Source organism: Macaca thibetana, chromosome 19, assembly GCF_024542745.1.
Source record: "Macaca thibetana thibetana isolate TM-01 chromosome 19, ASM2454274v1, whole genome shotgun sequence".
NCBI classification, from domain to species: Eukaryota; Metazoa; Chordata; class Mammalia; order Primates; family Cercopithecidae; genus Macaca; species Macaca thibetana.
In genome coordinates, this window is record NC_065596.1 from 28181309 (window position 1) to 28197486 (window position 16178).

Below are 16178 nucleotides of genomic sequence, written 5' to 3' on the forward strand. Positions count from 1 at the left end.
CTCCCTAGTAACCTATAAGCCACATGTTGAGCGGATGAATAAAAAAATGAAGTTACAGGTTAGGAAAGAATCATTCTGTTCAGAGGTTTCCAATCCTAACTGCACACTTGAACCGCCTATGAAGCTTTAAAAAGCAAACCAAAACAGGCCGGGCATGGTGGCTCATGCCTGTAATTCCAGCACTTTGGAAGCTGAGGCAGGCGGATCACCTGAGGTCAGGAGTTTGAGACCAGCCTGGCCAACACGGTGAAGCCCTGTCTCTACTAAAAATACAAAAATTAGCTGGGCGTAGTGGCACACACTTGTAATCCCAGCTACTCGGGAGGCTGAGGCAGGAGAATCACTTGAACCCGGGAGGCAGAGGTTGCAGTGAGTCAAGATTGCACCACTGCACTCCAGCCTGGGTGATAGAGCGAGACTCTATCTCAAAAAAAAACAAAAAAAAAACAAAAACAAAAACCCAAAACAAAAGGGTAAGGAAACCTAGTCAAACCGTAATTTATCAGAGTGCGGCCCCAGCCTGGATACTTTTATTTTTGCGCCATGATGCCTAATTTTTGTATTTTTAGCAGAGACAGGGTTTTGCCATGTCAGCTAGGTTGGTCTTGAACTCCTGACCTCAAGTGATCCACCAGCGTGGGCCTCCCAAAGTGCTGCGATTACAGGCATGAGCCACAGCACCCAGCCCCACGCCTGGATACTTTTAATGACTTTAAAGCATAGTCAGGGCTGAGCATCACTGATTTAGGTCATGAATGGCAGAAACAGATTCTCACACTATCCTTCAGCCAGTGCGCACAACGGGGGCAGACATGGTAATCAATCTCAGGTCTCAGGAGTCTTTGCTGCCATTATCAATGCACTGGAGCTGTGGGAGGAGCTGCAGGGGACAGAGGAGCAGGGCAGATGTCAGGGAATTTGAACCTCGCCTGCATTTCTCTAGGCTTACTGGGCTGCAGCCTCTCTCCCAGGAGCATACCCTGGTTTCCTAGGCAGCCCCTCCTCTGTGCAGGTACTGCCCCTGCTCACTTCCTGACACTTTCCCATCCTGCCTGAGCACTGAGCCTCCTCCAGCCCGTCTCCTCCATAGTGAGGGGCCCTGCGCAGGGCAGGGTAAAGCACATGCGTAACAGACAGGTCCCCCAACATGCACATTGTGGAGTGTGGTGGAGGCAGCTGGTTCCTGCCCACTTTTCCCGGGCAAAGGCTCCTGCTATCTCCTCCCCCACTCCCCAGACCCACTCGGGCCTCAGACTCTGCCCACCAAAGCCGCTTCCTCCCCCGTCCTGTGACAGATGGAACAACTGTCACCGGGGCGTTCAGCCTTCCTGCCAGGGAAATGTGGACATGGGAGATTCGGCGAGCTTCCACCCATTCTCATCCAAAGCAGTCATGAGGATTGTCACATTCGACCCTCCCACTGGCTCTGAGGGGTGGCATCATCACCATGCATCCCAGTTGAGGAAACCAAGGTCCCTGGACCCCAAGAACCCAGAGAAAGTTACATCAAGATGGGCGCTCTGGGACTTCCAAGCCAGAGCTCCTCCCCAGGCCCACCCATCCCTGGGTCTCCCCAACCTAGAAACTGACCCAGCCCACACGTGTTTCAAGGATGCATGCTCCCAACCTCCCAAGAGCTTGCCCAGAGTCTGGGGGACCAGGAGTGTGAGGAGAACAGGTGACCGGCCCAGGGGCAAAGTGGGTAGCAGAGACAAGGAGGAAGAGAGACTCATGCAAAAGTGTTGTTTTTTATTTTCTTTCTCGGGCCAGCTGCAGCTTCCAACCAAGAAAACCTCAAAGCATTAGGGAAGGAGCAGGTGTGGGGCTGGGGTCGGGGACAACCCCCTAAGCTCCAGGGCCCGGGGTCTAACCTGAGAGGTCGGGGCTGCAGGAGGCTGGGGGAAGCTCCCAGAGTTTGGGGGAAGAGGAGCTTCCCCCCGTAGAGACAGCAAGTCTCAGCGGCTACATGTGCTTTAGAGCTTGGCTGGGGGACAAAAGTGGGAGAGACAGAAACCGGCCTCATGAATCAGCTGGTCAGGAGATGGGGGGCCAGATGCTGACCCCAAACCCCCAGCAGCACCCCTAGCAAATAGGTCTGTATCAAAGATTCTGTACAGCTGGTTTTGGGGGTGAAGGGCACCTATGGGGGCTTAAATAAATGGGCAGGGAGCAAGGGATGTAGTGAGAGCAGAGGGTGACTGTCCAGCCAGCAGCCTGGGCCTCTGGTGCCCCCGCATGCTGACCCCCGCTGCCACCTGCCCACTGTGGCCTGCGGGACTCCCCAGGTGGGAAAGGAGGGAAGCTCTCCAGCAAGTCTCGGCCCCACCTCTCTCTAAGCAGATGGGACACGAAGACGGGCGCTGGGAGGCTGGGTGGGGCTTAGCGCAGGTCCTCCTCGTCGCCCTGGATGGTCTTCTTGATGCGCAGCAGCATGGTGGTGAGCCACTGGTCCAGCCGGGAGATGGAGTCATATTCCTTCACCTGAGGGCACACCAGGTGATGGGCTGGCCATGCTCCTCCCTGTTCCCAACCCTGCAGCCCAAGGGCACTTGTCTGAAGGTTTTCAAGATCTGTCCCTGTCACCCTGGTCTCTGAGAAGGAGCAGAGGGAGGGCTCGAGGCCCCGACTCAGCCAGGGGAGCTCCTTCTTGTCTGTCTTGACTATGCTAGGCACAACATTTCCCTTGGGGGAGAGGGATTGTAGCTTTAAAAAAAAAAAGGTCCAGCATCCTCATTGAATGGGTGGGAAACTGAGGCCTGGAGATACGGAAAAGGCCACTCCTGAGTGCCATGGGGCATGGGAGACAGAAGCCGCAGCCTGCTGGGCATCCCCTCCCTGAACTCCCGGCTGAGTTGCCACCCACTGTCTGGGGCAAGAGGAACCGGATGGCATTTGCTCGCTGTCCTCAGCTAGGGGCTTCCATTCCCGAGGGGCACCTGGGGAGAAATGCTTGACATGTGCCATTAGAGGAGCGAATCAGGACCTATAAGCCGGACGCCACTGAGCCCGGGAACGCTGGGAACAGAGAAAGGGAAGGGAGAGAGAGCCACGTGGGCGGCTCCACCAGGCAGAGGGAAGCTGGCGCCTCTCCCGTGTCCTCAGCTCCACTCTCCTTCTCACCCTTTCCCTCTCAGTCTGTGCCTCCTGGGTGCCCAAGGCGGCCACTGTGAGTCTCACACACTCAACTGGGGGACTCAAGGAACCCTGGTCTTCAGGAGCACACAGATGTGGCTCTGAACACCAGCTCTGCCCCTGAGGTGCCAAGGCCACCATCTATAAAATGGGGAAAACACTCCCTGCATCTCTTGGGGCTACTTGTGAGGTTTCTGGGGTGAATGGAGAAAGAAATTCACAGTGGGCTGGGGGCCAGATAAAAATGGGTGAATGTCAGGGGAGAGCATGTCTGAGAAGGGCGGCTTTCCTAGGGGACCCATCCCTGTGAAGGGGCCTGACCCCCATGCGGGCCACTCACCGACTCGGTGTAGCTGTCCACATTCTGCTCCTCGTGGGCCTCTAGCAACTTCTGCAAGGAAATGGCAGAGAGGGGTCTGGGGCCCAGGCTGACCTGAGGTCGGCCTGGATTAGATGAAAGCACACACTATCTGTATGCCAGGCCTGGGGCTGGGGTTTCCTGAGGACTCTCAGAGGGTCAGTCCGTGTGGGTTAAACTGGGGACAGGTAGGGGCGTGTTGCAATCCTGCTGCCCTATTCATCAGAAACGGCTAGCTCTCAGGGCAACCTTACCAACATAGAACATCACACAGAATGTGTGTGTGTGTGGATATGTGGTGTGTCTGTGGTGTGTGTGTGTCTGTGGTGTGTTTGGTGTGTGTGTGGTGTGTTTGGTGTGTGTGGGGTGTGTGGTGTGTGTTATGTGTGTGAGGTATGTCGTGTGGGGTGTGTGTCGTGTGTGTAGAGTGTGTGATGTGTGTGGTGTCGTGTGTGATGTGTGTGGTGTGTCGTGTGATGTGTCGTGTGTGTGTGTGGTGTGTGTTGTGATTGTGTGAGGTGTGTGTCGTGTGTGGTGTGTGTGTAGCATGTGGTGTGTGTGGTGTGGTGTATGTAGTGTTTGGTGTAGTGTATGTAGTGTTTGGTGTATGTGGTACGTGTAGTGTGTGGTGTACGTAGTGTGTGTGGTGTGGTGTGTGTGTGGGATGCGTGTCATGTGCATGTGGGGTGTGTGTGTGTATGTTCACCCAGCCATCCCGAGCTCCAGCACTCCCCAAGTTGTACTTTCTTTATCTGGAAAATGGAGACTCAAATGGCCAAAGAAAAGAAAACAAAATCAACATACCCTCTGAGAACCACTGGACAAGTCTTGATGATTGTCCCACCTGGAGCCCCGGCCACCCCCATCTGGGGTTCGGGAAGGGGGAGGCTGGAGCACCCAGCACTTACTTTCATCAACTTGCATTCCCGGGAATCAGAGAAAGCTGGGAACAGCTCCTCATACTTCTGGACAGCCAGCTGGGCAGCAGGGAAGGGGGAGGACGAGTTAGTAACAAGAGGGCCCTCAGAGCTGCTGGCCTAGCAGCCGAGGGGACTTGGGGATGTCTGGTGATACTGAGTCAGCTCTTTGCGCCCCTCCTCTAGCCTCAGGTGTCACCTGGCTCTGTGTGTCAGTACCTTCCCGCAGCTGAGCTCAGCACCAGCCTGGCTGGCAGAGACGGCTGCAGGGAGAGGTGGGTGGAGGAGGAAGGCTCCTCAGACAGGTACCCACTGCCTCCTCCCACCTGGCTCAGCTGGGGCAGGGGACAAATGAGCACATCCTCCATGGCAGGCCTGGGGCTGGTGCTTCTTGAGGACCCTGAGAGGGTCAAATAACGGTGAGCCCCTTTTTGAAAGTGAGGGAACAGATCTAGAGGGGGCAGTGACCTGCCCAGGGCACGGTGAGACATGGGGTGGGAATGTGAACCTGGTCTGACAAAGCCCAAGCTTTTGCCCACCACCGGTGCCCACAGCAGAGCAGGGCTCTATGGGGTGTGTGTGTGGGGGGTGTGTGGGGCCATCACCCCAGGCCGTGAGGCAGGGGGTTGGGCAGCCAGGGACACCAGGAAATCCTGGACTCCATGCTTCTGCCAGGCAATGGCAGGAAAACTCCAGCCAAGCAAAATCTAGCACCAACCCTCCAGCTCCTTCCCTCTGGCCACGTCCCCTCCCACTGCCCTCTCTGGCCCCTCTTTTGCCAAGCGCCCCGAAAATAGGTGGGCATGTGAGCTACACCTAAAGTCGTGACAACGGGAGTCACAAAGATCTGGAACGCTGGGGCTACAGGTCCCTAGCCATGTGGCCTCAAACAAGGGACTCTCGTCCCAGCCTCACCACCTTCACTTGTAAGACGAGGTGACAATGGTGCTGACTTTAATGGGATGCAGCGAGGATTCAAAACGTGCACCCATGAAGAAAAGAGCACTAAGTGAGGCAGGAGCTGGACCTACAAAAGCCTCCAAGGCTGGGCGGGCAGGTGACTCCAGCACAGAAACACAGCTGTGAGATTCACACTTCTCATCCAAAGGCTGCCTGGCAGGGGCCAGACGTGAGGGAGGAGCACGTCCATCTTGGGGGGTAATAGGACCTGGCCTGGCGCGGTGGTCTGGTGGGCATGGGGCGCGCTACCTTGGCGTTGAGCATGTCGATGCAGAAGTGGCAGAGGGCCGCCTTGAAGAAGTAGTCTTTGGCACTGTACTTGAGGAGGGGGCTGTCCATGGCATTGGTCCCCACCTGTAGCCATGGGGAAGTGGCACTGTGAGCTCAGGGCAAGCAGTCAGAGGGCTAGAGCCACTGCCAGGCACTGGGGGGCCAGCTGGGAGCTGGGTCCATGTCCCAGGGTGAGGCCGTTAACCCAGGACCCCAATGGCAGGGAGCCAGGGACTGGCTTGGGGAGATCAGTGGCCAGTGCGTAAGCAACCAAGACCAGGGTGTGATGGTGGCTGGGTGGAGGTGGAGGCTGTAGCCAGGTGTTCGAGGGCTCCCAAAAACCTGAGACAGTGGGGAGGTGGCGGCCTGGCTGTCACGACCAACAGGAGGCTGGCATGGCAGTGGGCAGAGGGGCGGCAGGAACATGAGAGGCGGCACCCACCCTTCTCTCCCCAGGGGCCAGCTGCCTGCCTTTTTCTTGGCCATCACCCAGGGCTCCATGCACGCTGGGGGGACCCCATGTGACACTCCCTCCCTCCCACTGTGGATGAGGACCATCGTGCCATGGGGTGGGGTGCCCACAGCCACCCTGGGCCTCTTGGCACTTCTTCCCGTTGCCTCCCTCTGGGTTCTTTAGCCAGCCTCGCTCTGGGCCCCTCCAGGAAGCTCTGCGAGGGGTGTGGGAGGGGCACAGCCAGGGAGACGGTGCTGACACGGCATGGAGTCGTAGGTGGAGAATGTTCAGCCAGACTGAAGATGGGGTGGGGGGATGACATGGCAAGGGCTGTGCGGGAAGAGGCAGAGGGCGAGCCGGGGGAGGGGTGGTTCCAGAACAAGGCGCCGGGGCTTGGGAAGAGGCACAGGCCCTGGGAGGGGGCAGGATGGGGGCCGCCATCCCCACCTGTCCCCACCTGCTCGTAGATGTCAATGGCCTTCTGATACTGCTCCAACAGTGCGGCGTAGCCAGCCACCTTCAGCAGACACTTGTTGGCTGAGCTGTGTGGGAAGGAGGAGTGAGGGGAAGTGGTGGCGGTCCCTGAGGGGCTGGGGCAGGCAGGAAGGGGGCTACCTGTTGGACTCTTCGCCTTTGTAGTAGTCTGCAGACTGCTCGTAGTGGGCGATGGCCTGGGGAGACATGGGGGATGGGTTCCAGGGGAGGGCAGGGGAGGGAGAGGAGGTCTCCATGATGCTTCCATACCCTTCGCCCTGCCCATCTGGGACACAGCCAGACCCCGTTCTCCAAGCTCTGCCAGCGCCCCATGCCCCCTTCTCGGCACTCAGACACCAGAGGACTCCCCTGGTGGGAAGAGAGAGCAGCGCTGGTCTTGGCTGCCAGCCCAGGAAGGGCCCTGCTGCCACTCACCTTCTCGATGTCTACCAACTCCGTCTCATAGATCTCAGCAATGGAGATGTGGTGCTTGGCCGCAATCGTGAATCGGCCCTGGAGGGGACACGGGAAGGGACTGCCTGTGACTCATGACCTGCATGCCCTGTCCTGCACCCCTGCTGACCCATGACCCTTCAAGTTCCTACCCCTCAGCCAGGCCTGTGAGGAGGTATGAAGAAAACACTGAGAGGAGGGGGAACACAGGGGTGAGAAAGGAGGGCCCCAGCACTAGAGGCCTGGCTGTGCGTGCTGGGCTGAGCTGGTGACCTTGGACAAGCCACTCCAGAGCCTCAGCCTAATTTCATCCTGTCCATGAGGGCACAGATGGTGTGACACCAGAGAGGATGTGAGCATGAGCACTTGGCCAAGGCCCTGGCCCTTAGGAAGCCTCTGATAGCAGCCAGAGAGGCGGAAGGACCAGCCCAGAGTCACTTGGCAAAAGGATTTGGAGAAACCAGGATGGGAGGGAGGGCTTGAGACCCCTGCCCAAGAGTACTAGCTCTGCCCCCAGGCCAACACCTACCTGTCAGCCTCTCCCATGCACACCCAGAGCTCCCCAGGGAGGCCTCAGGTTCTGAGGGGCCTCGCACCTTCCATCTGCCTCCACCCAGTGTCCAGGCGCTTGCCTGACTGCTCTGCCCCAGGGGCTGGTCCAACGCCACCCCCTTGCTGAGGGCAGTAGGAAAAGGCAAGGTCCTGGGCTCAGCCAGACCTTGTTTTGGGTCTCAGTGACTCCTGCTTGTAGCCGCGTGTCCCTGGGCAAGTCATGTCACTCGTCTGAGCCCCTCTCCTCCACTATGGAATGGGGATGACAATAATGCCAACCTCACAGGGCTGTGGATTAAACCACCCTGCAGTGTCTGGCATAATAAATGGGAGCTGCTATTATTGTTCTAATCACAGTCATCCCTGCAGCATTGCCCTGAACACAAGGGGTAGGGCTCGTGCCCCTGCCTGGGGTTGGAGAGCTGAGACAGGGCAAGCAGAGAGACAAAAAGGAGCTGGCCAGGCGTGGTGGCTCACGCCTGTAATCCCAGCACTTTGGGAGGCCAAGGTGGGTGGATCACTTGAGGTCAGGAGTCCGAGACCAGCCTGGCCAACATGGTGAAACCGCATCTCTACTGAAAATACAAAAATTAGCCGGGCGTGGTAGCACACGCCTGTAATCCCAGCTACTCGAGAGACTGAGGCACGAGAATTGCTTGAACCTGGGAGACAGAGGTTGCAGTGAGTGGAGATCACGCCACTGACCTCCAGCCTGGATGAGAGGGACAGACTCTGTCTCAAAAAAATAAATGAAAGAAAGAGAGAAAGAGAGAAAGAGAGAAAGAGAGGAAGGAAGGAAGGAAGGAAGGAAGGAAGGAAGGAAGGAAGGAAGGAAGGAAGGAAGGAAGGGAGAGAAAGAGAAAGAGAGAGAAAGAGAGAGGAAGAGAGAGAGAAAGAGAGAAAGAGAGAGAGAAAGAAAGAAAGAGAGAGAGAAAGAGAGAAAGAGAGAAAGAAAGAGAGAGAAAGCGCTGACAGGAGCCCTGGCCTGGGTGGAACCCTTCACTCTGGCTCCGGTTGGCAGCTGCCCATCTGGTCTGCATCTGTCATTGGCAAAGCCCCCTGGGACAGGACAGGTGGTGAGCCTCCTGTGGGCTCTGCCTATCCCTGTGGCCTGCTGCAAGAGGCTTATCAAATAATACGACACTTGTGGGAAGGCTGGGCAAGGGAAAGTGCCGGACACACTCTCTCCAGTAACCCAATTTCTTTTTTTGTTTTGAGACAGGGTCTTGTTTTGTCACCTACACTGGAGTGCAGTGGTGTGATCACAGCTCACTGCAGCCTCAACTTCCTGGGCTCAAGTGATTTTCCTGCCTCAACCTCCCAAGAACTAGGACCCCAGGTGCATGCCACTACACCAGGCTAATTTTTTGTAGAGAAGAGGTCTTGCTATGTTGCCCAGGCTGGTCTCGAACTCCTGTGCCCAAAAGATCCTCCCACCTCAGCCTCCCAACGTGCCAGGATTACAGTCATGAGCCACCGTGCCCAGCTCAATAACCTAAGTTCTATGAATGAAAACCATGACTGCCTTTGGAGTGAGGGGGCCGTCAGGCTGGTGGGGAGCTGGGTGAAGACCCAGCCAGCCCAGGCCAGCTCAGGTGGCCTAATTCCCCCAGCTCCCACTTCCCCCTCCCCAACTGGTTTGGCCACAGAGTAAGAACAGTGCTGGGGGTGCTCAAGGAGGGGACGCAAGGCCAGGGCAATGCAGTGGGACCCGAGAGGCATCAGGACAAGCAAGCGGCCCTTACCATGTCTGTGTAGATCTCGATTGCTCGCATCAAACAGTTAATGGCCTCTGGAGAGAAAGGGAGGTGGGAGGAGACATGAGAAAGTGAAGTCGTTTCAGCAGAAGCCGAGGAGAGGAGGCGGACACAGGCGCACCTGGCTGCCCGCAGAGAGATCAATAGGCACTCAGAGCTGCCAGGGCTGCCACACACTCTCAAGGGGCTGGGAAGAAGGAGACGGAATCCCTGAGCCCCAGGAAACGTGTTGAGAGGGCTGACTCTGTAGACTGTGACTTGCTGGGCACATGTTTCAGGGGGAGTCCTACTCCCCTCGGGCTGCCAGGATGCTACCAGCTTCCCATACGGAAGGTCCCTTCCCAGGGACAGGGCATAGCAGTGCTCGGCCAGGCTGATGGCCAGACTCCCACGGGTCTTTTAAGACAGACCTGCTAAGGCCCTGTTCTTGAAGGACTGAGCTGCTGGCAAAGGGGAAGGGGGCATGGGAGGCAGCCAAGCCCAGCATCTGAGGTGGTCTTGGAGGCAGCAGCGGCAGCGGTGCCATCTTCTACCTGGGCTCTGCCACCATCTCTGCAGGACCGTGAGCAGCTTCTGTCCCTGCACCAGGAGGACCTGGACCTCTGGCACGAGGAGGCTGGATGTCATGAACACTGAGCCCTCGGTGTGCTCTCCACTGCCCCCTTTTCCTCATATCTCAGCAGTTGGGAGCCCTCTGCTCTCAGTCCCTTTAACCTGGCCCTGCCACCCACCAGCTCCTCTAAGGTTTTGCCAAAAAACCTGAACACACCAGGATGGCACTGAGGAAGAACTGGGCTACCTTTGTTGTACTATCTCTTGCAAGATTTTAAATTTGGGAAAGGCTTTTTTTTGACAAGTTATTTGGAGGAGAGAGAAACGCATGAGTGGGAGGCATTTTCTAGCAGATAGAAATGAGCTCTCAGGGGGTATTTTTTAAGAACACCATTTTAGCACATCTCAGGAGGACAGGGGTGTTGTGGGGAGGGAGGCCTGGGCTGGGGAGAGGGAAAGGCAGGGAGCCTGGACAGGTCATAGGGCATGGGCTCTGAGCTGCAGCCTGGGCATCTGAAAGTTCCTGGTCACTGTGGGGGTCTCCATGGTCACCCATGCCATGTTCGCCTGGGATGAGGGTGCTACCAAGAAGCGCCAGGGCTGGGCAGCTCTCAAGGGGCTCGAGGTCTGGATGGGACTTCAAAACCCCTCCATGGGGAGGCATCTGAACAGAGGCTCTTAGTCTCAGGCCTGTGGCCAGGCTTTCAGGGATTCCAACCCCTCCTTCTGACATGTGAACAGTGGGATCCATAAGCACTCCTCTGGGGACTGGGGTCTGTAGGTTTTGTCCAATTCGGAAAGACCTCTGGGGATCCGAAAGGGACTGACAGAAGGTACAGCACTCAGTCCAGGTTCCGGAGCTGACAGGCAGAGACTGTGGCAGCAGAAAGAGAGAAAGGTGGCAAAAAGGGGGCAAAGGAGGAGGACGGGGAGAGAACACAACCTAAACCCGGCAGTTTGAAGACACACACATCTTGTAATCGGTGGGCCCAGAAGCAATGGCTGAGCCAGGCCATGCTGCAGAGGAGGGGAGCAGCAGCTGGAGTGAAGTGAGCGGTCCACCTTGCCCCGCCCCACCTGGCTGCAGTCTCCAGCTGGTGGCCCCGGGCTGCTCACTGGTTCACTCTTCTGGCCAGGACACCAACCTGGCACCCTGCAGGCTGAGGCAGCAAAGGCTGCTGCTCTGCAGTGAGATCTATAGCTGCCACCTGGACCTGCTGGCACTGGCTTTGGAGCGCCCGCTGTTAGCATGGCACAGCCCTTGCAGTAGCAGCAGGGAGACAGCTTACCCCCCGGGCAGCAACATGGACTCACGGGGTTAAGTCTCCTCCATGCCTGGAAAGCAGCGGACCACCAGCAGACACCTGGGTCAGCTGGCTCCTGGACGAGCTTCTGACACACTCATGACTGCTACTCTTATCTATGGTCACCAGGCCTTGTGCACTCGGACAGGTGGAGCAACACCCAGCTCTGTGGCCCGGCCCCTCCTGCACCCACCCACAGAGGGCTGGAAAGGGGCTCGGAGCAATAAAGCCCAAGTTGGGGAGCTATGGCCCTGGCCACTGCCCATCCCCGCAGTCATTCCTACTAGCGATGCCCAGCTTGACTTCTGCCTCTCTGAGCCCTTCCTGGTTACACTTGGCCATCTCCTCCTTAGTAAAATGGGGGCAAATCACAGAATGCACAAAGAAATCAAATGGGTTAAAAGATGCCAAGCATCTGGTATACAGTAGGAACCCGGTAAATGGCAGCTAGAGAGGAAATGGGGGACAAGCAGGGGCTGGGCCGCGTCCCTGCCCCAGGTATACACACTACCCCCAGCCCCAGCTATCAGTCAGGCCCAGGAATAGGCCTCGCTGGCCCCAGTCTGCCCTGAGCAGCAGCGGTGGTTGGGTAACCGAGGAACCAATAACACAAATGAGCATCACCCTTCCCCACCCAGAGCCACCAAGGTGGCAGCAGGCCACCCTCTGTAGAGGGAGAGGAATTCAGGAGCCCAGCCGGGCCTTAGGCACACTCCAGCTGCCACTTGGGGGCAGGTCCTTCTGGAGAGAGTCCTGGAGGAAGTGCTGACCCAAGACAGAGGACTTCTAGGCTGCCGAGGAGACCAGTGATGACGAGGGCCCCAGGGAGCCGGCCACCTGCTCCAGGAAGCCAGGCAAGGTTCCAAATTGGGCGTCCAGAGCTGTTTCACAAGGCACCCGGCCAAGGGCAGAGGCTGTGGGGAGCCCAGGGCAGGCAGGGGCCCCTGGACTGATGAAAGCCAAGGGTGTCCTGACTGGAAGTTTATCACACACCAGGTGCTGCGCTGGGCATGACTCCATCATCTCACAGCAGTCTCTGCTTTAACAGATGAGGAAACAGAGGCCCAAGAGACTGACTTGCCCAGGATCACAGGGGAGGCAGGGTCCTCCCAGACCATCCACCACCTGCACTGCTGAGCCACACACAGCTGCTACATGACATTCTCTGTGAGGTGGTTTTTTTTTTTTTTTGAGACAGGATCTCATTATGTTGTCCAGACTGGTCTTGAACTCCTGGGCTCAAGTGATCCTCCTGCCTCAGCCTCCCAAAGCACTGAAACTACAGGCATGAGCCACTGCACCTGGCCTTCTGTAAGGCCTGACTAGAATCAGACACACAGCAGCCGCTGCCCTTGATGCCAGTGTGCCCCTTGCCCCACTGGGAGCCATGGCTGGGGTGCGCATCTTTAGGCTGTAGCTCTGGACACTGCGCTAACACCCCTCCCTGCTCAGCACCACCTCCCCAGGGGTCTGGACATGGCACCTGCTCTCAGCTCTACTCAAGTGAGGCTCACCTCTCAGAACTGCCCCCTTTCTTCCCCGAAAGATCTCCCCTAGCCAAATTCTCCCCCTCCTAGCCTCAGCTCTGTGCAAGTCGGCCTCTGTGCCCTGGATGTGGCATCATCTTTATACTTTCCTACCAGTCGGAGTCCTCAGCCACCTTCTGAGCTTCCTAAGGCAAGGGAAGGGCCACATCCAGACTCCAGGCCCACACCCTGCAGAGTCTAGCTGGAGAGCTAGAAAAGCTCAGATCAAACACAGGGGAGGGACCCCACCATATCCCACTGCCAGGTAGGGCCTGTCTGCAGGAAGTGAAAAGTCTGCTGAAAGAGCAAATGGCACTCACTGTTCTGCAGCCTGGCGCTCAGTGCTGCCCCAGAGAGTCCTTCTAGTCACTCCAGATGAGGCAGCAGCTGAACATCACAGATGCTAAGACAGCGCCTCTAGGCCAACCAGTTTCCCAGGGAGCAGAAGGAAAGGCTTGACGGGGCAGCTTAATGGAAGGCATGGAGATTTCCTGGGGTAAGTCAAGCTTAAAACCAACTCAGGGTCTCCCTGGGTCATCACTGCATCACCCACGCAGCCCGCTGTGGCCCCGTGCTACCAGCCAGGCAAGCTCCATGGCCCACCCAGTTACAAGGCTGCTCCTCCGCCTCTTGCCAGGCCTGAGCCCCACCATGTGACCACTGAGGCCAATGTGTGAGATGCTCGGCTGGTGAGGAGCAACTGGTTAGTCTAAGGACAGAGAAGTGCTACTGGTCAACACACAAATTCATCCTCGTCTGGGAACTAATGTCTTAGATCATGACAAAGGGGTATGCCAGCGGTTCCCAAATACGGTGTGTGAACCAGTGCTCGCTGATCCATGGAGGAAGCGCCCTGCACTGCTGCAAATCTGTCTTCTCTTGGGAAGAACAGACCCTTATTCCAAGATCATTTAGCTGCTTTTTACTTTTTAAAGATTTATATATTTTCCATTCCCCTGAGATGACAGTGACAGTAGATGGTCATTTTTAAAAACTGCCTGTGCTTTCTAATTAGCAACCTGTACCTAGCACCAAGATTTTAAAAAATAAATTAAAATTCCCGCCCCATACAAACACTGGGCTGGGCTTCCTCTTCAGGAGGCACCCAGGGGGACAAAAACTGTTTTCTCACCATGAGTCAGCCCCAACTGGGCTTCTGTCCCTAACACGCTCTCAGTTTAAGTAATTTGTTCTCTGGCAACTATATCTCGGGCTCTGTTCTCTCTAATTCCTCCCCAGGATGTAGGGAAGCCAGGTTGGGCTAATTTCCGCTCCTTTTTCGGCAGCAACTCCTACCTGGCTGGTCTCAGAAATCCCCCCCACCCTGCTCCCTTCTGCATGTTAATTCTGACAACAGAACAGATTTTCCTCTCTCCCCGGCAGGCGGTGGGTCTGCAATGGAACTCCCACTCCCAAATGCTCCGGGCTTGGGAAGGGGTGATCAGCTGCACCGACAGGGTAGACAGGGGGCGGAGACTTGAGCAGGGCGCAAATGCCAACCAGAAGGAAGGGAGCCAGTTCTGAAGTCAAAGCTCACTCTACCTCAGGCGCGTCCCTGCCAGCCTATCACATGTCGGCCATTGGAAAAACCAGAGCCTCCAGGAAACCCGAGGACTCGATCCAGGGTGCTAGGACGGCGCTTTGGGCCAGGCAGGCAGCCCCTGTGGCCCACAGAGATCCTCACCTTGGGGGTCAGCTTTCTTGAATGCGTTGCCGGCGTCCACAAAGCAGGTGGCTGCGTCGTGCTTGCTCTGGAGCTGCAGGTGCAGCTGCGCAGCCTGGCAGAACGCGTTTCCAGCAGCTGGAACAGAAGAGAAGGCCTCAGTGGGGCTCCACACTTTATGAAGCCACAGAGGCACTGCCCTGGGAGGTGGATCGGGCTCTTGAAAATGTGGAAAGAGTTCCCAAGATAGGACAAGGGTGACCTGAGCGAGCCCAGACTGAGGCCTAGACCTCAGGTCTGCTGGCTCCTGCACTGAGGCTCCTGGTGGTGCGCCTGACAGTCTCTAAGGGCGGCAGGAAGCTGCCTCAGGGGAAGCCCCTGAGCCCCAGGTATATGGAAAGAGAGCCAGGGTAAGCCCAGGTAAAATGCCATGTCCCTAATCCCAGCTATGCTGGTATTTCCAGGGCCACCACTTCTAAAGATCCAAGGAGAAGGCAGACAGAGCTGAGTTGGAAAGGATATAAAACAGAGTGAGGTGGCCTCCTGCACCTCCCAGCCTGGGCAGTCCTCCCTAGGGGAGCCTCAAAGCACAGGGCCCAGAACCACCACTAGAAGGCAAAGTGCAGGTTGAATCATGGGGTGGCTTGGGAGGGGTATTTTGGGAAGCAAGGAACAACTGAGATTAAACCACATAACACCTTCCCATCTACTCCCCTTTCCAAGTCCTGTTTCTTTCTCCACAGCTCCCCAAAGCTCTTCCTGATTCTCCCAACTCCTCTGCCTCTGTTCACATTGTTCCCTTCACTGCAGATCCCCATGGACAAGGCACCTGTGTGAATTGTGAGGCTCATGGAGTTGGGGTCGGACAACACAGAGCCGGCTCCCTCCAGGAACTGCACGTCCAGAGAGGGAAACAGGATGTGGACACCAAGAATGAGTACATGCAGACCAATGCCCATGGGGGAGGGCAGAAGAGACGGCGCCTGAAGCCTCGTCTGTCCTGTGCTCATCTGCACACAGTCAGCTTCTGTGGGTCCCAAGCCATTCTGCCCACACATCTCCTAACTGACGTTTGGGAGGCAGCAGTGTCTTTCCTCCTCCTCGTGGAGCTGACCACCTCCAGCTCAGTTCTGAGGCTTCTCCCCTTCATTCTCCTCCAGCTGAATCTGAGTCAGAGTTTCTGAGCTGGAAGAGGACCAGGAGGCCTAGCCCCATCCTCTTAAGTTTGAGCAGCAGAAGAGACAAAGCCTTCCAGATTTTCACTATATGATTTCATTATTATTTTCAAGAGTTCCAAATTTGAGTATAAAATTACGGCCAGGCATGGTGTCTCATGCCTGTAATCCCAGCACTTTGGGAGGCCGAGGTGGGCGAATCACGAGATCAGGAGATGGAGACCATCCTGGCCAACATGGTGAAACCCTGTCCCTACTAAAGATACGAAAATTAGCTGGGCGTAGTGGCACATGCCTGTAATCCCAGCTAGTCGGGAGGCTGAGGCAGGAGAATCGCTTGAACCAGGGAGGCAGAGGTTACAATGAGCCGAGATCGCGCCACTGCACTCCAGCCTGGCGACAGAGCAAGACTGTCTCAAAAAAAAAAAAAAAAAAAAAAAATTCAAGAAAACGGGATAATACCAGGGGGAAAATGGCCTAGGGCTTTTCTTTGAAGAGTTGGGGGGCAGAGGTAACAAATTTTAGGGGAAAAGCAACACCTATGTAATTAAAAAAATAAACTTTTTTTCTCTAGAGGAATTTTCTTAGTTTGGGAGCATAAAAATACACAGAACATTTGGCTTTATTCACA

The 16178-nt window shown here is 56.4% G+C and overlaps 2 protein-coding genes across 2 annotated transcripts in view; one reads left to right on the forward strand and one right to left on the reverse strand.

Annotated features, from left to right (window-relative positions):
- Window positions 1-16178, forward strand: part of NOP53 (NOP53 ribosome biogenesis factor) — a 289745-nt gene that overhangs the window by 20655 nt on the left and 252912 nt on the right. The gene's annotated exons all lie outside the window — the stretch shown is intronic.
- NAPA (NSF attachment protein alpha) overlaps window positions 1730-16178 on the reverse strand; it is a 128934-nt gene continuing 114485 nt past the window's right edge. The window contains exons 4-12 of the mRNA XM_050772325.1: window positions 14394-14510; window positions 9316-9362; window positions 7001-7078; window positions 6707-6762; window positions 6549-6633; window positions 5617-5721; window positions 4399-4467; window positions 3473-3523; window positions 1730-2481 (exon numbers count right to left, since the gene is read on the reverse strand). Of these exons, the coding sequence (XP_050628282.1) occupies window positions 2380-2481; window positions 3473-3523; window positions 4399-4467; window positions 5617-5721; window positions 6549-6633; window positions 6707-6762; window positions 7001-7078; window positions 9316-9362; window positions 14394-14510 (710 nt within the window). The 3' untranslated portion in view covers window positions 1730-2379. The remainder of the gene's footprint in view (window positions 2482-3472; window positions 3524-4398; window positions 4468-5616; window positions 5722-6548; window positions 6634-6706; window positions 6763-7000; window positions 7079-9315; window positions 9363-14393; window positions 14511-16178) is intronic.